We start from the raw sequence: 23,156 nt of genomic DNA on the forward strand, positions 1-23,156 counted from the left end.
GCCACTCTAAAATGTACAGTTTTGTCACACAACACAATGCCACAGATGTCTCAAGTTTTGAGGGAGCATGCATTTGCCATGCTGACTGCAGGAATGTCCACCAAAGGTGTTGCCAGATAAATAATGTTAATTTCTCTACCATAAAACGCCTCCAACGTCATTTTAGAGGATTTGGCAGTACGTTCAACTGGTCTCACAACCGCAGACTACGTGTAACCATGCCAACCCAGGACCTCTACATCCATCTTCTTCACCTGTGGGATCGTCTGAGACCAGCGACCCGGACAGCTGATGAAACTGTGGGTTTGCACAACCAAAGAACTTCTGCACAAACTGTCAGAAACCGTCTCAGGGAAGCTCATCTGCGTGCCCATTATCCTCCCCAGGGTTTTGACCTGACTGCAGTTCGGCATTGGAAACAACTTCAATGGGAAAATGCTCACCTTCGATGGCAACTGGCACGCTGGAGAACTGTGCTCTTCGTGGATGAATCCCAGTTTCAACTGTACTGGGCAAATGGCAGACAGCAGGTATGGCGTGTGGGCGAGCAGTTTGCTGATGTCAACGTTGGGAACAGAGTGCCCCATAGTGGGGGTGGGGTTATGGTAGCGGCAGGCATAAGCTACGGACAACGAACACAATTATATTTATTGATGGAAATTTGAATGCACAGAGATACCGGAATGAGATCCTGAGGCCCATTGTTGTGCCATTCATCCACCACCATCATGTCATATTTCAGCATGATAATGCAGGCCCCATGTCGAAAAGATCTGTACACAATTCCTGGAAGCTGAAAATGTCCCATTTCTTCCATAGCCTGCATACTCACCTGACATGTCACCCATTGAACATGTTTGGGATTCTCTAGATTGACGTGTATGACAGCGTGTTTCAGTTCCCACAAATATCCAGGAACTTCGCACAGCCTTTGAAGAGGAGTGGGACAACATTCCACAGGCCACAATCAACAGCCTGATCAACTCTATGCAAAGGACATGCAACCTGCCTAAATGTCTACAGACCCGTAGCACTCACGTCCGTAGCCATGAAGTGCTTTGAAAGGTTGGTAATGGCTCACATCAACACCATTATCCCAGAAACCCTAGACCCACTCCAATTTGCATACCGCCCAAACAGATCAACAGATGATGCAATCTCCATTGCACTCCACACTGCCCTTTCCCACCTGGACAAAAGGAACACTTATGTGAGAATGCTATTCATTGACTACAGCTCAGCGTTCAACACCATAGTGTCTTCAAAGCTCATCACTAAGCTAAGGATCATGGGACTCCTTCTGCAACTGGATCCTGGACTTCCTGACAGGCCACACCCAGGTGCTTGAGGGTAGGCAGCAACACATCTGCCACGCTGATCCTCAACACTGGAGCTCCCCAGGGGTGCGTGCTCAGTCCCCTCCTGTACAACCTGTTCACCCACGACTGCATGGCCAGGCATGACTCCAACACCATCATAAAGTTTGCAGATGACACAACAGTGGTATGCCTGATCACCAACAACGACGAGACAGCCTATAGTGAGGAAGTCAGAGACCTGGCCGGGTGGTGCCAGAATAACAACCTATCCCTCAACGTATCCAAGACTAAGGAGATTATTGTGGACTACAAGAAAAGGAGGACCAAGCATGCCCCCATTCTCATCGACGGGGATGTAGTGGAGCAGGTTGAGAGCTTCAAGTTCCTTGGTGTCCACATCAACAACAAACTAGAATGGTCCAAACACACCAAGACAGTCGTGAAGAGGGCACGACAAAGTCTATTCTCCCTCAGGAAACTAAAAAGATTTGGCATGGGTTCTGAGATCCTCAAAAGGTTCTATAGCTGCAACATCGAGAGCATCCTGACCGGTTGCATCACTGCCTGATACGGCAAATGCTCGGCCTCTGACTGCAAGGCACTACAGAGGGTAGTGCTTATGGCCCAGTACATCACTGCCATCCAGGACCTCTACACCAGGCGGTGTCAGAGGAAGGCCCTAAAAATTGTCAAAGACCCCAGCCACCCCAGTCATAGACTGTTCTCTCTACTACCGCATGGCAAGCGGTACCGAGTGACAAGTCTAGGACAAAAAGGCTTCTCAACTGTTTTTACCCCCAAGCCATAAGACTCCTGAACAGGTAATTAAATGGCTACCCGGACTATTTGCATTGTGTGCCTCCACCAACCCCTCTTTTTACGCTGCTGCTACTCTCTGTTTATCATATATGCATAGTCACTATACATATAACTATACATTAATGTGCATACTACCTCAATTGGGCCGACCAACCAGTGCTCCCGCACATTGGCTAACCGGGCTATCTGCATTGTGTCCCACCCACCACCCGCCAACCCCTCTTTTACGCTACTGCTAGTCTCGGTTCATCATATATGCATTGCCACTTTAACCATATCTACATGTACATACTACCTCAATCAGCCTGACTAACCAGTGTCTGTATGTAGCCTCACTACTTTTATAGCCACGCTACTGTATATAGCCTGTCTTTTTACTGTTGTTTTATTTCTTTACCTACCTATTGTTCACCTAATACCTTTTTTGCACTATTGGTTAGAGCCTGTAAGTAAGCATTTCACTGTAAGGTCTCAGCGCACATGACAAATAAACTTTGATTTGATTTGAAGTGTCGCGTTGCATGAGGCAAATGGTGGTCACACCGGACACTAACTGGTTTTCTGATCCACACCCCTACTTATTTTTATTTATTATATTTTTGTTGTTGTTGTATATTCTCCCCAATGTCGATCTTGTATCATCGCTGCAAATCCTCAACGGGCTCGGGAGGTGAAGGTCGAATCATCCATCCTCTGAAACATGACCCGCCAAACCGCATTTCTTCACATCCGCCCGTTTAACCCGGAAGCCAGCCGCACCAATGTGTCGGAGGAAACATTGTTTAACTGACAACCGACGTCAGCCTACAGGCGCCGGCCCGCCACAAGGAGTCGCTAGTGCGCAATGAGCCAAGTAAAACCCCACAGCCAAACCATCCCCTAATCCGGACAACCCTGGGCCAATTGTGATACAGCCTGGGATCAAACCCAGGTCTGTAGTGATGCCTCTAGCACTGAGATGCAGTGCCTTAGAATGCTGTGCCACTCGGGAGGCCCCCTTGCATTTTTTTTGTAAGGTATCTTTGACCAAACAATTGCATATCTGTATTCCCAGTCATGTGAAATCCATAGATTAGGTCCTAATTAATTTATTTATATTGACTGATTTCCTTATATAACTCAGTAAAATCTTTGAAATTGTTGCATGTTGCATTTATATTTTTGTTCAGTGTTCTTACTCATCCACAACTATACCCAACGTTTAAAAAAAGCTGCTCATCCACCTACTTTACATACATTACACTCATACATTTCAAGGCCTGCTTTGAACTTGGCTTTTGGGCATTACAGACCCATATCTATGGGCCTCATCCAAGATATGCTCTCTTTCTCTCGCTGTCTCTCTCATACATACACACACAGCACATGTTCTGGGAAGGAAGTTGACCTGTCTGGCTCTGAAATGGAGCAGACGTTGACTAGCACAAACCACAGACTTAGTGCAACCTTTCTGACTGGCTGGGAGACTACCTGTAGTTAGATAGTCATCATATTGTGTACACACACGTTTGGTACACTTTATAACATTTGTAACTGAAGGAGAAAGAGTAAAGAGGGAAATGGTAATGGTTAAGCTTCATGACTCATAGAAACCAGGAGACCTTGCACTAGCAGGTGCCACGGTCTTCATCTCTTCTGTCAGTCATCATCATCATCATTGTTACCAATCAGCCTAAGAACATTTAGCCTTTTCAGCATTTTTGAACTCATACCTTACATTTTTTATTTGTTCAATTACTAAATTCATAACAATTGTATTATTTGGGTTGGCTGTACTTAGTCAGCCTATTAGGCATAATTTAATAAAAGACTATGTAAGTTATTGTGATAAAAAGCCCCACAAAATTTGTCACATTTTCTATGCAATACATTGTTACTATTTTATCACTAAATATTCAATATTCATTAAACATAGTAAATTTGACATGATCTTTTATCATGTCATGTGTGTAGCAAAAAAACAAATAAAACCTCCAGAAATGAAGCAGAGTTTAATTAATTAGTTCAGTTTCAATGCAAGAAAGAAGTCTTCTGTTCTGCCATACAAATAGGGGAGAAAGCAGTGAGCCAGACACAGGAAACAGCACACCGAGAGTGTTTTTGTGGCTTTGAGATAAAAGTGTTAGACTGACTCCACTGAGAGATCTGCACAGTATTGTTGCAGGGTTTCTGTAGAATGGTGTAGAATGACTTCTGTGATGTAGAACAGTTCAAAGCTCCACACAACAAACTGTATGTACAGTCTCTTCCTCATAACCACTAGGACTACACTGAGATGATACACACATCTGTTGACTGAATGGTTGACTGTTACCATCCCTTTCTCTTCATAGGAGTGGGTGGGCCGAGATGCAATACCAAGGGTCGGTATGTATGTGTTTATGTGAGGTTGTGTTTATATGTGTGTGTTTATTTGTGTGTTTACATTTTGCCCCCCTTGACTAGGCCTGTCTTCTTGATGACGTGCTCCATGGCAGCCACCTCAGAGGTGTCCATTTCCACAGTGTCATATTTGGCCAGGATTTTCAGGATGGGCCTTAGCCTCAGCCACCACTCTGTCTTTGGGATACGGTGCCTATGGAGGGAGGAGGGAAGGGTGGAGTGAGGGAGAAGAGGGGGAGGAGAGAGAAGACAGGGTGGTGGAAGAGGGGAGTGAGGAGGAGGACAAAGGGATCAGAGGAAGAAAACAGGAAATAGAGGGAAAAAAACAAGGGAAATGCTAGAAGGAACCTGGGCTGGCTTTCTGTGAGCAATCTGTTCAAAGAAACATTTGATGGTTCTAAATGGATTGGCATAGACTTCCAGACAACAGCACTTTCAACTTAACTACCATTGGTCGTCAGTAAACCCCAATTGAACTCAATGTGGAACGCATAAAGAATAGTCACAAACAGGAGGGAGAAGGAGGAGAGAAAGGAAGTGTGGAAACAGAGGGATGACTAGGACTTACTCAAAGTCAGTGTCGTCCTTGAGGGAAGCCAGGGGCTGGAAGACCAGGGATCTCTTCTTCATGCCCAGCACACAGGCTGAGTCTGGCATGTTGGCAAAGATACGTCCTGGGGACACAAAGAGGGCCAGCATCAGTATAGGAGGGCAGTAGCCTGGCTGATCCCAGACCTGTTTGTATGGGATTTATCCAGCTCCTCTCTCATGGCAGGACAATAGTAGTCAGAGGAGCAAGTTATGAAGACATTGTGCTTCTTGATGGAAAAAGTATTGAGGTGATCGAAGAAATTAAGTCAATTCCATATGCTTGAAGACATTTGGTCCGGCGTGTCAATGATCCTCACCGTGTCTGTAGCACTCCTTCAGCTTGTTAGTCAGCCACAGGACAGACTTGGATCCCATCTTGGTACCAAAATTCCTGTCAAAGGGGCTGGGGGTTCCACCCTGGTGGTGAGACACAGAGAAAGAGAGAGAGACATTGAGAGAGAGAGCAAGAGAGCAAGAGAGAGTGGGGGAGAGAGAAAGATATATAGATAGATTGTGAGAGAGATAGAGAGAGGTATTCCCATTTGAGCATATACATAAATTGATTCCAGGGAAAAAAATATAATATATATATATATATATACTGAGTGTACAAAACATAAGAACACCTGCTCTTTCCATGACATAGACTGACCAGGTGAATCCAGGTGAAAGCTATGATCCCTTATTGATGTCATTTCAATCAGTGTAGATGAAGGGGAGGAGAAAGGTTAAAGAAGATTTTTTAAGCCTTGACACAGTTGAATGCACCAAAGAGCACCAAAGAGTGAATGGGCAAGACAAGAGATGTAAGTGCCTTTGAACAGGGTATGGTAGTAGGGGCCAGGCACACCAGTTTGAGTGTGTCAAGAACTACAACGTTGCCTGGGATTTCACACTCAACAGTTTATGTGTGTATCAAGAATGGTCCACCAAACAAAGGACATCCAGCCAACTTGACATAACTGTGGGAAGCACTGGAATCAACATGGGCCAGCATCCCTTTGGAAGGCTTTCGACACCTTGTGTAGTCTATGCCAGACGAAAGGAAGCTGTTCTGAGGGCAAAAGGCAACTCAATATTAGGAACTCAGTGTACAAAACATTTTAGGGATGAGAAAAACACTTTCGGTATTAACTAAAACAACTAAAACCAGATATAAAGTATGTGGAAAAGATAATGGACCTATATATATATATATATATATATATATTTTTTTTTTTTTTTTGTTTTTTATCTTTAAGAACTAACAATCACCAAATAAAAATTTGACAGTCAGGGAAAATATAATAAAAACATTTAAAAAATACATTTAACAGTATATATTTTGATCTCTAAAATGCAACCAAGGGCCAACAGTACCCCCTGCCACACCCCCTGCCACACTCCCTGCCACGCCCCCTGCCTCACCCCCGCCACGCCCTCTGCCTCACTCCCTGCTGCGCCCCTGCCACACCCCCTGCCACGCCCTCTGCCTCACTCCCTGCTGCGCCCCCTGCCACACCCCTGCCACACTCCCTGCCACACCCCCTGCCTCGCCCCTGCCACGCCCCCTGCAGACTCCCTGCCACGCCCCTGCCACACCCACCACCTAAGCCCCTTTATGATAAAAAAAAACCCTGGAATCCTTATATTACTTCAGAAATATTATCTACAGGTTTAGAGTTGAGTCCATGAAACAGCTAGAAGAAGCATCCATCAGACCTGCTGCATGTGTCCTAAGACATTCATCCTGCAGTCGAACGTGCCCTTTCCCTCCTCTGAGTACAGGTTGTAGAGGAACTGTGTGGTGTAGTTCTCATTGGCATTAGAGTTCCTGTGGGCAGGAGGAGGGCGGTATTATTATAAGACAATCCATCATTTGTTAGTTGTAGTAACAAGAGAAACAAGAGAATGATAATATCTGAGAGATATCAGGCAAGGATGTGTTTTTGAGGAGAGCACACCCACCTGAGAATGAGGCCTCTCTTCACTGAGGTCTTCATCTTTTCTATCAGATGCTCCACGTTCAGCTACAATAAAACAATACAACAGTAAAACCATGATTCAACAGCCCAAGGTCCCCATTTTTTGGGATATATCTGAAATATACCACATAATCTATCCATCCATCTGTGTTATTCTGAATATGGCCTCTGACCTCTAGGTCACGGATATGGAAAGGCTCTTCATAGATGTAGGCATCATCAGCCCCAGATGACAAGCCAGCCATGGTTGCTAAGTAACCGCAGTATCCCCCCATGGTCTCAATGATGAACACTCTCCTCTTAGTGCCAGCAGCAGACTGCTTTATCCTGTCGCAAGTCTGACAGAGGAAAGAAGAGAAAGAGAGAGGGGCAAGTATGAGGAGGGATGTGTGTCTGGGTATTGTCATATGTGTATTTAAACCTTTGTGTGTATGGGGTACAGTGTGTTTGTGTGAGTTTGTCTGCATGTGAGTATCTGGGGTACAGTGTGTGTGTGTGTGTGTGTGTGTGTGTGTGTGTGTGTGTGTGTGTGTGTGTGTGTGTGTGTGTGTGTGTGTGAGTGTGTGTGTGTGTGTGTGTGTGTTTGCCTGCGTGTGTGTATCTGGGGTACATCGTGTGTGTGTCAAATCAAATGTTATTTGTCAGATGCGCTGAATTAAATGGGTGTAGACTTTACCGTGAAATGCTTATTGGGAGTCCTTCCCAACGGTGCAGAGTAAATAAAATACATTGTAACACAAGAGGAATAAAATACACAGAATGAATCTATATACAGGGAGTATAAGTACCAGATCAATGTGCAGAGGTATGAAGTATTTGAGTTAGATATGCACATAAAGGCAGGGTAAAGTGACGAAGCATCAGGATATGTCTGACCATGGTGATGGTGTTAAGGGCGGTGTCAGCTCCGATGCTGAAGTCCGATCCAGGAACATTGTTAGAGACGGTGGCGGGAATGACCACCATGGGGATACACAGCTCCTCGTACATCTCCCTGGCTGTCACCAGCTCCAGACCACCCAGATACGCCTGACAAGGAGACAACGGCATCAACATCTGGATTAGGCATCAACAGACATGACAATATTCATGATACTAATAGTTTGTCAACTATAGTGCTTATGCTTAATGAATATGTTCAATCAAGAATATTTGTACACTTATACTTTAAGGACCGATTCTATGAAGTGTCATGACGGTGGGCCAGTGAACCATCATAACACTCTCTCTAATCCAACCCCTTGATCCTCACCTCAAAGCCTCCGATGATGATCAGAGAATGGATGTTGAACTTGGTAATGTTCAGGCTGATTTGCTCAATGTTTTTACCTGGCAGGTGTCTTCACACCAGAGAGGAGAAACAGAGAGTTAAATGTGATCATCTGGTTAATCTGTCAACAGAAGCTTCTATTCCTATAATTAGGGCCTTGTGTTCATCCTAAACATGTGACTTTTAGCTTTTCCTGGACAGGTCACATGGTCAGGAAGACCTCGAGGCACTACATAGTGGTGTGTGTGCTCTGTGGAGATGTCTCACCTCTTGGTACCGAGATTGGACCCTCCCTTCCCAGTCCATCCACCCACTTGAGCCCAGATGATAGGCTCAATCTGGAGAAGGGGAAAGAGAGATGAGTATGATATGTTTGTGCGTGCGTGTGCACATGCGTGTGTGTCATTTGTGTTGAGCTGTCCAACAACTTGGCAATGAACTGATGTTCCTGAGGATGTCACTTGTTCACTTCCCTTTGCTGAATTTAAAGGAAATGATTACGTAGTATAAGAAAATGGTGGAAACCTCCACTAGCCCAGGCCTCCACCAATCCAATGCTTTAAGGCCCCGATTCTGACCCGAGTTAAGAGTGCGTAAATTCCCTTTTTATGCACTTTTCTCTCTATGCCTTTTCTGACCTTGAACTTAAGCATGAGAATAGTGTGCTATTCACCTGCTATTCATTTTGGTTGGGATCAAATATATGAAGATGTGGTGGAGGTGTGTGTACAGACACACCATATTCTGACCTTGACTTAATTCCCTAATAATTCCACCCCCTTTATGTGCCAGAAAACCATGAATAAGGTCTAGTGAACCTACCGGTTCCAAGTGGAAAAAGCAACTACTTAATTTTTTTACAATATAAATAACACCATTCTCCATGCTCTGTCATTTACAACTTGATAAGAGCTATTGAAAATAGATGGGTAAATGAGTAATCTGTTTGGATAAGGGAATTGTAAATATAAATGACACTTGTTATAGATATATTTGACCTTCTAATGGCTGGAGACAAATATGAAACCAGTCATATGGCAGCAAACTAAAGCACATCAACATATCAACTTTCCCCCAGTAAAGTTGAAATGATGTGCCATTACGCAGAATTTTAATTGTACGGCCTTTTAAGTTGGAGGAATGGGCACTCTTGATTGTCTTAATTATAGGCACCCCTGACTTTCTCTGCTTCCTATTTCTATCATGTTGAATATTAGACAGTATCAGTATCGACTGTCAGTAGGCCTAATAACAACACATATTACACTGCTAATTTACTGTTAGTTCTCTTCAGTCGGTATAGACTACATTATCATTCCATTTAATTCCATTGTTTCGTTTACCTTCATTTGCTTCCTCTGTAAACGCCGTCACTGCCGTGTGGTTGTTGCTGAGGATCATTAGTAACAGTTGATAATATAAACATGACATGTAGGCTAATTAACTCGTTCGGAGCACAGACCAAGCCATAACAGTTTGAACCTGACACATGGCGCAAAACTTGACGGTGCCATCACACAGTTCCTTAGTTAGCGCAGGCAACAAACGAGAGTATAGCCTAATTGTCACGCCCTGACCTTAGTGATCTTTTTATGTCTCTATTTTGGTTTGGTCATGGTGTGATTTGGGTGGGCATTCTATGTTCTATTTTCTATGTTTTTGTATTTCTTTGTTTTGGCCGGGTATGGTTCTCAATCAGGGACAGCTGTCATTCGTTGTCTCTGATTGGGAATCATACTTAGGTAGCCTTTTTCCCTTTGTTATTTGTGGGAAGTTATCTTTGTTAGTGGCACTATAGCCTTGTAAGCTTCACGGTTGTTTCTTCATTTGTTGTTTTGTTGGCGACATTTTAAATAAAAAGGAAAATGTATGCTCACCACGCTGCACTTTGGTCCACTTCTTTCGAAGGCCGTGACACTAATATTGTACACTATTCTTTTGTGCGTAAAAGCTCTCCAAAACTGTTTTTTTATGATTCATAAATACTTTCCTAACCCTAAATAATCTACAAACATTTTTCCCTACCAATTGATGCTGAAACGGAGAGGAATCTGCATATATTTAGATGGCTTTCTTTCATCGGGCCCTAATATTCTGAACCCGTTCTCTCGATATATTCTAGTGAGTCTGTTGACAAAATTATAACTAAAAGGCACACCGTATTGAAAGGGATGGCTTAAGATAAATGTACTGAAAATGTTATTGAATGAAAACTCAAAAAGAACATTTGTTTGCCAGCAAGTGGAAGGGATTTCAGCACTTGAATGAAATGTATTCAGCGTGTGCAAGGGAACCACGCCTGCAAAGCCCATTACACTCGTTCACTGAGAAGTGCATAGGAAAGGTGTGTGAAAGAAATGTCCTAAATTGGAATCAGGCTCTACGATTTGTGGGAAGTAGTGAAGGAGTGCACCCTTCAAGAGATAGGAGATATTATTGGGATGCACCCAGTGACTCCTAACAGTTTGAACAAGTTGTCCACTACAGGAAATCCACAGGGGGAATGACCCACCTGTCCGTTAGCCAGGCCGTCAAAGCCGTCATGTACAGCTAGCATCTGATGTCCCTGGATGATACCGACCCTGACAGCTGCACGCACTGCTGCATTCATCCCAGCACAGGGGGCGCCCACATTTATAATGGCAATGTTGATGTTGCTCTGAGAGTGGGAGAACAGGAGAGAGAGGATGTATTTTGGGCGCAACATGATTATAAGAACTACACTGTGGGAAAAAAGCCCTATAACGCCTTCAAATGTGCAACCAGTTGCCCAAACACGTGACCAAGACAGCAAGAAAAAGGAAATGCTGCTCACCTTCATTTCTGGGGGGGTCACGTGAGCCAGCATTTTGTATGTGTCCCAGTTATTCTGAAAGCTCCTACAAACAGACAGTGAAAAGAAAATGACCAACGTTTTTTTTTATCTCGAAGCGCAAATAAAGGAATAAAAGAAGCCAAGTAAAAGGCTCACTTTCCCCTGAGCTTTACAGCATCTTCAAATCTCCCCTCCGTCATAGCTACGGTCACATCTTTAGTCTGAGAGAAAGAGAGAGAGGGAGGAAGGGGGTAATGGAGCGAGGAGAGAATGAAAATGTTAGATAGGAAATAGAACTCTCTGTAGATAATAAAGGTGATTTATCAACAATAAGAGAGGAAATATAACAGTTAGATGTGGCGTAGGTGTATAGCTCACCACTTGGACACACTCCATGAGAGGCAGCCTGACGGCCATGTTCCCGGAAAGACTGACAACACAGGCTGGGGTTTCTGGGGTGGCCTCCAACAGAGCCATCACAGCCTCCACACCCATCCTGCTACCCTGGGGGACAGAAAGAGAGAGAGAGAGAGAGAATTAATTCATTAATTCATGAATAAAGGATTGATTATCATTACAGGGACATTGCAGGCACTATATAATGACCCTGAAGGTCAAGAAAGATTAGACAACAGAGTGAAAATAATACAGGCAGAGACAGACTGATTGACAGACAAAAAGTGGTGACAGACAGATGGATTACCAGGATTCTGTCAAAAGCAGAGGGGGTGCCACCTCTCTGTACGTGTCCCAGGATTGTGGAACGGGTGTCGAAGCCAAGTTTCTTGGATACCAGCTGTATAGAGTGACACAGAGAAATTACAGCATCAGTCCTCTGTCAGATCACATTACGCTAGCCCGTTATAACCTTAACCATTAGGGGATCTGTGCCTGCATCCCATTCTCTATATTGGGAATAAAATGCCATTTGGGCCACGTTTCAAGTTTTATTAGTCATACTGTATATACGGAATGAACATGGTATCCAACGAAATGCTTACTTGCAGGTTCCTTCTGGACAATGCAACAACAATAATAAATAATAAAAGAATACAAACATAAAGTAAATGGCTCGGTAGAATATAATTAATGTTTTTGCATAAGTATAGCAAGCAAAGTAATAATAAAAAAATTGGGCCATAAAAAAGAAGAGTAGAGCAGGAACTAGCAATACACGAGCCCTCTTCATCACCGCCATCTCAGCCTGTTTCAGAGGTTAGGGCCAGCTTCTACTGACTGGGGGATGTCATATCTCACATTTTTGACTTGGTCACAGGTGATGGGTTTCTGGTTACGGTCCTGGGCTCCCTCTGCCAGAATGATGACGTTCAGACGAGAACCACGCCCCCTTTGCTGAGAGAGAAACGGAGAGAGAGCGTTGTTTTGTGTGTTAGTATATGAGGAAGAGAGAGGGTCAAAGAGATGCTCAATCAGAAGACGTGGAGAAAGGATTGAGGGATAGAAGAATAGAGGGATAGAGGGAGAAGGACAGGAGGTGTGGTACCGCAATCAATCTTTTGCACAAATGTTCCTCCCAGTTTTCCTCTGGGGGCATTTCTGGGATGAACACCCAGTCAGCACCACAGGCCAGAGCAGTCACCAGGGCCAGGTAGCTGTGGAGACAGAGATTAATGTTAATACACACACAGGCATGCACACACACAGGCACGCACAGGCACGTACGTAGGCACGCACACACACAGGCACGCACAGGCACGTACATAGGCACACACACACACACACACACACACACACACACACACACACACACACACACACACACACACACACACACACACACACACACACACACACACACACACACACACACACACACACACACACACACACACACACAGTCAGGCACGCACCCGCAGTGTCTGCCCATCACCTCCAGGATAAAGGTCCTCTGGTGACTGTCAACAGAAAAAAGTGAAAGAGATTTACTCATGTTCACAAATGCCTTAATATTGGTGTGTGTGTGTGTTATGTGTGTACCTCTGTGCAGTAGTCGTGATGGCGTCAACCACCTCTATGATGCGGTGCAGGGCGGAGTCGGTGCCGATGGTCATGTCAGTGCCACAGAAGTCGTTGTCGATAGAGCCCACCATGCCCACGATGTTGAGATGAGAAGAACGATTAGCTTCCTCCGCTGAGATCTTTCCTGGTGGTAGACACACAAACTAGAAGACAACTCTCACATTTAATACACTACAGCCTGTGTGGCTCAGTTGGTAGAACATAGCCCTTGCAACACCCAGGTCGTGGGCTTGATGCCAGCTGGGGCCACCCATTTGAAAAGAAATGCAAGCACTACTGTAAGTCACTTTGGATAAATTACTTGGATCCACAAGGAGGCATTAAAGTACACTATAAGGAGCCACATATGGAACAGTTTAGGCTTTTAGATCATAAGGAATGATAACCTAATCCCCTCCTTTTAGGATTATCCACCGGATGTGTACCAAACTCACTAAAAGTGGCAGTAATAAAGCCTCTCTTGAAAAAGCCAAACCTTGACCCAGAAAATATAAAGAACTAGGACCATGCCTCAGGACTACCTGGCATGATAACCCCTTGCTGTCCCCAGTCCACCTGGCCGTGCTGCTGCTCCAGTTTCAACTGTTCTGCCTGCGGCTATGGAATTTACTCCTGAGGTGCTGACCTGTTGCACCCTCGACAACTACTGTGATTATTATTACTTGACCATGCTGGTCATTTATGATCATTTGAACATCTTGGACATGTTCTGTTATAATCTCCACCTGGCACAGCCAGAAGAGGACTGGCCACCCCTCATAGCCTGGTTCCTCTCTAGGTTCCTTCCTAGGTTTTGGCCTTTCTAGGGAATTTTTCCTAGCCACCTTGCATCTACACCTGCATTGCTTGCTGTTTGGGGTTTTAGGCTGGGTTTCTGCACAGCACTGAGATATCAGCTGATCTAAGAGGGCTATATAAATCAATTTGATTTGAAATTTGATTTGATCATCTAAAACGTGACTGGTTGTAGTAGTGGGTTACATTCAATTTTATAGTAGTTGGGTGCTTTTGAGTGAAGGTTGCTGGGTAATGTAGTATTTTTGGTGACCCAGGTATCTCACCCCCTTTTGTCAGGTCAGCCAGCAGCTCGCTCCACTCTGTACGGAACTGGTTAGCACCAGTCAAGCTGCCATCACCGCCGATCACACACAGATTGGTGATGCCCAGTTTGACCAAGTTGCAGGCGGCCTTCAGACGTCCCCACTTCTCTTTGAAGTCCATACAGCGGGCACTGCCAATCACAGTTCCACCCTGAGAAGAGACAGTAGACGGGGCGGGATCAGTGAATGACACAAACAGAACCCACATAGTCTGCCAACAGAACACATTCAGTTGGGCTAAAAAAGAGGGAGAGATGGAGGAGGAAGTAGAGAAGGAAAGGATGTGGGTTATAGAGGGGGATGAGAGAGATTGTGGTTATGAATATAGTGTGTGTATGTGTGAGAGAGGGAGATACTTTTTGTCTTACTTTAATGAGCCATCCTCTACACTAAAAACACCACAAAAAGAGAGGGAGAGAGAGCGAGAGAGAGAGAGAGAGAGAGGGAGCGAGAGAGAGAGAAGAGAGAGAGAGAGAATGGAGAGAGAGAAAGGAAAGGAGGAAAATGAAACCCCAACCTCTCCTTCTGAAGCCCATTAAATCCAGTGAACTCTGACATTTGATTAGTTCCTCCTGGCCAGAGGGTCACTGGTCTAGGACCAGCTTGAGTTACAGAGGACAGATTCCATGTCCTTCACTGAAAGGTTACATTTGGTTAGGAACTAAGGAGAGCTCAAGACAGTGTGAGGGTGGAGGTAATTGGAGAGTGAGTGTGTGTGTGTGTGTGTGTGTGTGTGTGTGCACATGCGTATGTATGTGTCATGCATGTGCTTGCGTGTTTTTGGGAGTGTCTGTGTGTCTATATACACGTGTGTCTATGAATGCATGTGGTGAATGAGTGTGAGTGTGTGCAAGCATGCTTTTTGTCTATGCATGTGATTTTGTGTGGGTGAGTGTGTGTGTATACTGTATACAATATGTGTGCTCACCAGATGCAGCATCATAGACACACTCTCCCAGGTGGCAAGTTTGATGTTGTCACCTCCATCCACCAGACCCTGGTAACCCTGGAGACGAAGACACAAACCTGTCACTCGCAGTCGTGGGAGTATCTAAGGTGAAACCCAGGGTAACTGAGGTGGCTTATCTGACAGACCTTTACGTTAAGGTATGGTAGGGCATGGAAAATTGAAAGTAACATCGCCCTTTCGCACTGCTGGTTTACATCCTATTCCCTCTAATCAGGGATTGATTGAAACTTGAGACACCGGGTAGATGGAATCTCTGGGCAATAACATTACTCAGTCAATTAAGTACCATGGAGTAGTAAATCCTGCAGCGCTGTGGAGTTTGAGGCGCAAGTCGAAGTACCCCCATTGTAATCTGTATTATTTAAAGGCCCAGTGCAGTCAAAATGGGATTTTCCAGTGTTTTATATACAGTACCAGTCAAAGGTTTGGACACACCTATTCTTTCAAGGATCTTTCTTTATTTTTAAAATTTTTCTACAATTTAAAAAAAAAAATGAAATAGCACACAACGAATCATGTAGTAGCCAAAAAAGTGTTAAACAAATCAAAATATATTTTATATTATAGATTCTTCAAAGTAGCCACCTTTTGCCTTGATGATTGCATACTCTTGGCATTCTCTCAATCAGCTTCATGAGGTAGTCACCTGGAATGCTTTTCCAACAGTCTTGAAGGAGTTCCCACATATGCTGAGCACTTGTTGGCTGCTTTCCCTTCACTCTGTGGTCCAACTCATCCGAAAACATCTCAATTGGGTTGAGGTCGGGTGATTGTGGAGGTCAGGTCATCTGATGCAGCACTCCATCACTCTCCTTCTTGGTCAAACAGCCCTTACACAGTCTGGAGGTGTGTTGGGTCATCGTCCCACTAAGCGCAAACCAGATGGGATGGTGTATCGCTGCAGAATGCTGTGGTAGCCATGCTGGTTAAGTGTGCCTTGAATTCTAAATAAATCATTGACAGTGTCACCAGCAAAGCACCCCTACACCATCACACGTCCTCCTTTATGCTTCACGGTGGGAACCACACATGCGGAGATCATCTGGTCACCTACTCTGCGTCTCACAAAGACATGGTGGTTGGATGCAAAAATCTCAAATCTGGACTCATGAGACCAAAGGACAGATTTCCACCTGTCTAATGTCCATTGCTCATGTTTCTTGTCCCAAGCAGGTCTGTTCTTCTTATTGGTGTCCTTTAGTAGGGGTTTCTTTGCAGCAATTTGACCATGAAGGCCTGATTCACACAGTCTCCTCTGAACAGTTGATATTGAGATGTGTTTGTTAATTTAACTCTGTGAAGCATTTATTTGGGCTGCAATCTGAGGTGCAGTTAATGGATGATTTCTGAGGCTGTTAACTCTAATGAACTTATCCTCTGCAGCAGAGATAACTCTGGGTCTTCCTTTCCTGTGGCGGTCCTCATAACAGCCAGTTTCATCATAGCGCTTGATGGTTTTTGCGACTGCACTTGAAGAAACTTGACATTTTCCAGATTGACTGACCATCATGTATTTAAGTAATGATGGTCTGACATTTCTCTTTGCTTATTTGAGCTGTTATTGCTATAATATGGACTTGGGGCTATCTTCTGTATACCACCCCTACCTTGTCACAACACAACTGATCGGCTCAAACGCATTATGAAGGAAAGAATATCCACCAATTCACTTTTAACAAGGCACACCTGTTAATTGAAATGCATTCCAGGTGACATTCCAGGTGACTCATGAAGCTGGTTGAGAGAATGCCAAGAGTGTGCAAAGCTGTCATCAAGGCAAAGGGTGGCAACTTTGAAGAATCTCAAATGTAAAATATATTTTGATTTAACACTTTTTTGGTAACTACATGATTCCATATGTGGTATTTCACAGTGTTGATGTCTTCACTATTATTATACAATGTAGAAAATAGTACAAATAAAGAAATACCTTTGTGTGTCCAAACTTTTGACTGGTACTCTATATTTCATTTTCCACACTACGAGGTTGCAATAATAATGTGAAATTGTGAAAATTATGATAATGTACTTTTATTGTATGAGCTTTTTGTGAAGACTGCCTGAAATTTCAGCCTGTTGTGGTGGGATGGAGTTTTGGCCTGCCTGGTGACATCACCAGGTGGTTAATTAGTTAATAGACCAATAAGAAAGAGAGGTCCAAAACTTTCTGCCAATAACAGCTAGTTTTCAGTTTTCCCCTCCCCACTCAGACCACTCCCAGACAGTCCCAGCAAAATTCTTGCTTGAGAAATTGCTCTTTGCTAAAAAAGTTATTTTTGTTTATTTTCACAATTTTAATTGAAAACAGTCACAGTGAGGTTGCATTGGACCTTTAACAGTTATAGACAATAATAGAGTATGGGTAACATGAAATAGTAGATGAGATGGGGTGGATACAAGTCAGGTACTAACCTCATGAACGAAGTAGACCTTGGCCCCAGTGTAGATGCCCATTCTGACTGTGGCCCTCACAGCAGCATTCATACCTGTAGCACAGAATGGTTGTTTAAATATCACTGACACAGTCCCACCTGCACAGGTGGTTTTGAACTATGACGCACAACACATTGTGATTAAGCTTTCATGCTGTGTGCTAAAAATTTGACATATGCATAATTATACTGAACAAAAATATAAACGTAACATGCAACAATTTCAAAGATTTTACTGAGTTACAGAAAATTGGTCAATTGAAATAAATTCTAATCTATGGACTTCACATGACTGGGAATACAGATATGCATCTGTTGGTCAAAGTTACCTTACAATAAAGGTAGGGCCATGAATCAGAAAACCAGTCAGTATCTGGTGTGACCACCATTTGCCTCATGCAGCGTGACACGTCTGCTTTGCATATAATTGATCAGGCTGTTGATTGTGGCCTGTGGAATGTTGTCCCTTTCCTCTTCAATGACTGTGCGATGTTGCTGGATATTGGCGGGAACTGGAATACACTGTTGTATACGTCAATCCAGAGCATCCCAACCATGTTCAATGGGTGACATGTCTGGTGAGTATGCGGGCCATAAAATAATAGGGACATTTTCAGCTTCCAGGAATTGTGTACAGATCCTTGGGCCTCAGGATCTTGTCATGGTACAGTATCTCTGTGCATTCAAATTGCCATTGATAAAATGCAATTGTATTCATTGTCCCTGGCTAATGCCTGTCCATACCATACTGTAACCCCAACATGGGGCACTCAGTTCACAACGTTGACATTAGAAAATCATCGCCCACACAACACCATACACATGGTCTGTGGTTGTGTGGCCAGTTCGACGTACTACCAAATTCTCTAAAACAGCTTATGGTAGAGAAATGAACATTGAGTTATTTGGCAACAGCTCTGGTGGACATTCCTGCAGTCAGCATGCCACTTGCATGCTCCCTCAAGAGATCTGTGGCATTGCGTTGTGTGACTAAACTGCACATTTTAGAGTGGCCTTTCATTGTCCCCAGCACAAGATGCACCTGTGTAATGATCATGATGTTAATCAGCTTCTAGATGTGCCACACCTGTCAGATGGATGGATTATCTTTGCAAAGGAGAAATGCTCACCAACAGGGATGTATACAAATTTGTGCACAACATTTGAGAGAAATACTATTTTTGTGCTTAGAGACAATTTATGGGATTTTTTATTTCAGCTCATGAAACATAGGACCAACACTTTACATGTTGTGTTTCTATTGTTGTTCAGTGTATATAGGAAACACCAGGGGCCAGCCACATTAGTACCAGAGTGACTGGTTTATATGGAAGCTAAATGGGCTAAATAACAGTTCAGGACCCCAGACAAGGTTAAACCCTCATAACAGCTGGTATCTCTTTACTCTATCACTTCATTCTTAACAGACTTGTCTAATTTTTGTGATTTTACTGAACATCAAATAAGCATGTACATGTACCCGATCATGATGATAATCTTGTACTAGGGTCAAGAGGGTAGGGTTCAGGCTTAAAATGCATGCCCGTGTAGGGCTTGACTGTGAGTTCACATGGTCAGGAATAACTTGGGCCCCTGATCGTCATATATGGCTGAGAGGAACCATAGCATAGTGGAACACTGAAGAGTTCTCCTGTCACATTCACACAATTGGAATGACAATGCACTTTTAAGCTCTCCTGGACATGTAGTTGGAATGTAACTGCCTATGTCTCTGTGTCACTGAACTGGCAGGACAGACAAGGCAGACAGGGAGAGTAAGGCAGACAGGAGAGACAGGACAGACAGGGCAGACAAGGCAGACAGGACAGACAAGGCAGACAGGGAGAGTAAGGCAGACAGGAGAGACAGGGCAGACAAGGCAGACAGGACAGACAGGATAGACAGGGCAGACAGGACAGACAGGAGAGACAGGGCAGACAAGGCAGACAGGACAGACAGGAGAGACAGGGCAGACAAGGCAGACAGGGAGAGTAAGGCAGACAGGGAGAGTAAGGCAGACAGGAGAGACAGGGCAGACAAGGCAGACAGGACAGACAGGATAGACAGGGCAGACAGGACAGACAGGAGAGACAGGGCAGACAAGGCAGACAGGACAGACAGGAGAGACAGGGCAGACAAGGAGAGTAAGGCAGACAGGGAGAGTAAGGCAGACAGGAAAGACAGGAGAGACAGGGCAGACAGGGAAAGTAATGCAGACAGGAGAGACAGGGGAGACAGGACAGACAGGGGAGAGAGGTGCATTTCACCAGCTCATTGTCTCAAAACACCAGCTCCAGTCTAAAGGGCAACACATGTGGATAGTGTGTCTGTTGAGGTGGCAAGAGTGTCTCCCCTTTCAACATGCATGGAGTAAAAAAATAGGTGGAAGAGGGGTGGCACACTTCACTATTCCTCCTCCTCCACCTCTCCATGTCATATGACAGAAAGGTCACCCCTCTAAAATTACCCCCCTCCAACAGACACTGAGAGATTGAGAGGGAAATAGAGGAAAGATAAAGATACGGGTGAATATTTAAAGAACAGAGCAGCCAGGGTGTTTAGAAATAGAATAAACAACAGAAAGAGAGAGAGAACCTTGGATTAACGTCTAGCCGACAAGAGCCACCCAGCTCCATAATGATGTAAAGTTCAGACAGACAGCTCCCTGACATATGGTCATATGTGGTCAGCGGCAGACATCCCAAAGTTCCAAGGGGAGGTATTTATCATCCAGCTAAAGGTCAGGGGGAAGGCTTCTGGGATGTCCTAATAATCTTTCCTTTCTCCCAAAGTGTGTACTTGTTCTCTTCCATTGATTGATTTAAAACAAAATGACTGGTTTATGGAAACTCCCTCTAGCCATGCCTACACCAATCCAATGATTTTTAATTTGTGGGGAGTAGTGAACAAGTGTGAATGCTCCGGTGACCCTGGAAACCTTGGATGGAAGATTTCACGTTGCCCTTTCCATGTGATAAGATATCTTGGTGACAACCAAGAGGAGGGGTCTTTACGTGCCATGTCATACATGTAATACATCTCATATGTTCAACAGTGTGACAACATATCATTTTAATATCAGAACTCCTCATTCTACAATCATTACAGTTTATTTAGTAGTGGGTGTGGCAAACTGTGGGACTGTAACTGTGACTGAACCACCCTGTCAACAGTTGGACTTCAAACTACAAGAATAAGAGGCATGCTTTCTATTAGTTGATACAGTACATATGTGCTGTGACACACTTCACTTTGAACAAAAATCAATGCATTTCTGTAGTACAGTCAGTCTATGCACCCCCCTGAAGTACAGCCATGACTTTGAACAGCACAAATTATATTTACAAATCACTTCTTACTTTAACTCCCTATAATCTATTGTTTTCCTACTCCAAATTCCATGAGAGCCTCTGAGAGCTCTGAGCGTGAATTATGGGAATTGTTGACTTGAAGTAAAACGCCTCACAGTTTGCTGCTGCTACATGCAAATGGGAACTGTTCCCAAATACTGATATTACTCTGGCCCGACTCAGCCACCTGCAGATTACCAACAAGCCTCTGGGCTGTCTGTCCTCCCTCATATTTCCCATGCCCTTGGAGCTGTAGCTTCCCCCTACCAGTCCCCTGGAACCCCCCTGCCCTCGACCGTCCCACTCACCCTGGGCATCGCCTCCGGAGGTCAGCACGGCGATGGAGCGGCCGATGCCCATCTTTCTGGGGTCTTTATGGGGTGCTTCATGATGTGCCATGGTCCTGGATCTGCCTATGAATGGAGAAGGCAGAGAAAGACAAGATGGCAGAGAAGGATTAGCCTAGCCTATAGTGTGTGGTTTAATGCAGTAGAGTGTCTCTCTCCTCTCACCTCTTTCTCTCCTCTCACTCTCTCTGCCTGCCTGACTAGGAAAGTGACTGAATGGGACAGGGGGGCACAGTTTAACCCCCCCCCCTGCTTGACAGGAATCTGAGGCACGTGCGTGATGAGAGCCAGTGTTGTAAAAATACTTTCAACGTTTTTTTTGGGTTTCTGTACTCGACTATTTCTATTTTTGACACCTTTTACTTCACTACATTCCTTAAGAAAATATTATACTTTTTACTCCATACATTTTCATTGACACCCGAAAGTACTTAAAATCTCATTTTATTTGTCACATGCGCCGAACACAACAGACCTTACCGTGAAATGCTAACTTACAAGTGCTTAACCAACAATGCAGTAAAGAAAATAGAATATTTACTAAATAAACTAAAGTAAAAAATTTAAAAAGTAACACAATAAAATAACAATGAGGCTATATACAGGGGGTACCGGTACCGAGTCAATGTGCTGGGGTACAGGTATGTCGAGGTCATTCGTACATGTAGATGGGGTAAAGTGACTATGAATAGATAATATACAGTGAGTAACAGCAGTGTAAAAACAAAGGGTGGGGGGGGGTCAATGCAAATAGTCCGGGGGGCCATTTGATGAATTGTTCAGCAGTCTTACGGCTTGGGGCCGAAGCTATTAAGGAGCCTTTTGGACCTAGACTTGGCACTCAGGTACTTGTTACATTTTGAGGTCTGGAAAATAGTCAAATTCACACACTTATCAACCAAACATCCCTGGTCATCCCTACCACCTCTGATTTGGAAGACTCACTAAACACACATGCTTCGTTTGTAAATGATGTCTGAATTTTGGAGTCTGCCCCTGGCTTTACGTAAATTAATATAAGGAATTTGAAATGATTAATACTTTTACTTTTGCTTTTGATACTTAAGTGTATTTTAAATCTGCGTAACATTCACTTTTACTTGAGTCATTTTCTATTAAGGTTTCTTTACTTTCACTCAAGTATGACGGTTGGGTACTTTTTCCACCACTGATGAGAGAGTGTGAACACACACAACCTCTCACGCCCACTTGTGCATTCACACACCACACACACGTACACTTGTGTGCACGCGCACACACGCGCACATACACACATACAAAAACATGTTTTTTTTTACTATCCTTGTGGGGACCAAGCAATTGATTTCTATTCAAAATCCTATTTTCCCCTAACCCTAAATCTAACCTTAACCTTAACCCTAATCCCAAACCCATAACCCTAACTCCTAACCTTAAGGGCTCAGACACACAATAGCGTTAGCACCTCTGAACATAACTTGCGAAACCGAGTGAGCACCAATTTTACAAGTAGAATCGAATGAAAACACAGTGCGCTGAATGATAGGGAGATGAACACTGGGTCCACATTTGGTGTGATTTGTGCGAGCCCTAACCCCTAAGGCAATTTTCCTTGTTTTACTATCCTTGTGAGGACCTCTGGTCCCTACAAGGATGGTAAAACCAAAAATACACACAGAGCAGTGGTAGTACTCATACAAGCAAATACATATACACACATGCAACACACACCACTCTCGACTCTAAACTAAATATAAAACCAACCACCGTCACAGCAT

General features: G+C 44.0%; 1 protein-coding gene across 1 annotated transcript; it reads right to left on the reverse strand.

Annotated features, from left to right (window-relative positions):
* Positions 1-4,132: 4,132 nt before the first annotated feature.
* On the reverse strand, positions 4,133-21,620 carry LOC115139750 (ATP-dependent 6-phosphofructokinase, muscle type-like). The gene is made up of 23 exons (XM_029677491.2): positions 21,565-21,620; positions 21,361-21,465; positions 17,683-17,756; positions 15,229-15,306; positions 14,262-14,451; positions 13,159-13,324; positions 13,032-13,076; positions 12,665-12,773; positions 12,418-12,513; positions 11,864-11,956; positions 11,539-11,664; positions 11,317-11,381; positions 11,161-11,224; positions 10,858-11,004; positions 8,613-8,683; positions 8,328-8,415; positions 7,952-8,104; positions 7,249-7,413; positions 7,059-7,120; positions 6,813-6,924; positions 5,429-5,528; positions 5,089-5,194; positions 4,133-4,713 (listed from the first exon to the last, which is right to left on the reverse strand). Exons 2-23 carry the CDS (start codon positions 21,449-21,451, stop codon positions 4,560-4,562), a joined length of 2,355 nt encoding a protein of 784 aa, XP_029533351.1. The 5' UTR covers positions 21,452-21,465; positions 21,565-21,620; the 3' UTR covers positions 4,133-4,559.
* Positions 21,621-23,156: the final 1,536 nt, after the last annotated feature.

Source organism: Oncorhynchus nerka, linkage group LG2 (genome assembly GCF_034236695.1).
Source record: "Oncorhynchus nerka isolate Pitt River linkage group LG2, Oner_Uvic_2.0, whole genome shotgun sequence".
NCBI classification, from domain to species: Eukaryota; Metazoa; Chordata; class Actinopteri; order Salmoniformes; family Salmonidae; genus Oncorhynchus; species Oncorhynchus nerka.

Excerpts from the sequence above, each read along its gene's own strand:
- LOC115139750 (XM_029677491.2), bottom strand. The coding sequence starts at position 21,451 with ATGGCACATCATGAAGCACCCCATAAAGACCCCAGAAAGATGGGCATC. Across the intron at positions 11,957-12,417 it reads CCTGTGACCAAGTCAAAAAT|CTGGTATCCAAGAAACTTGG; the intron begins GTGAGATATGAC and ends CACTCTATACAG. Across the intron at positions 11,225-11,316 it reads GCTGTAAAGCTCAGGGGAAA|GAGCTTTCAGAATAACTGGG; the intron begins GTGAGCCTTTTA and ends GTCTGTTTGTAG.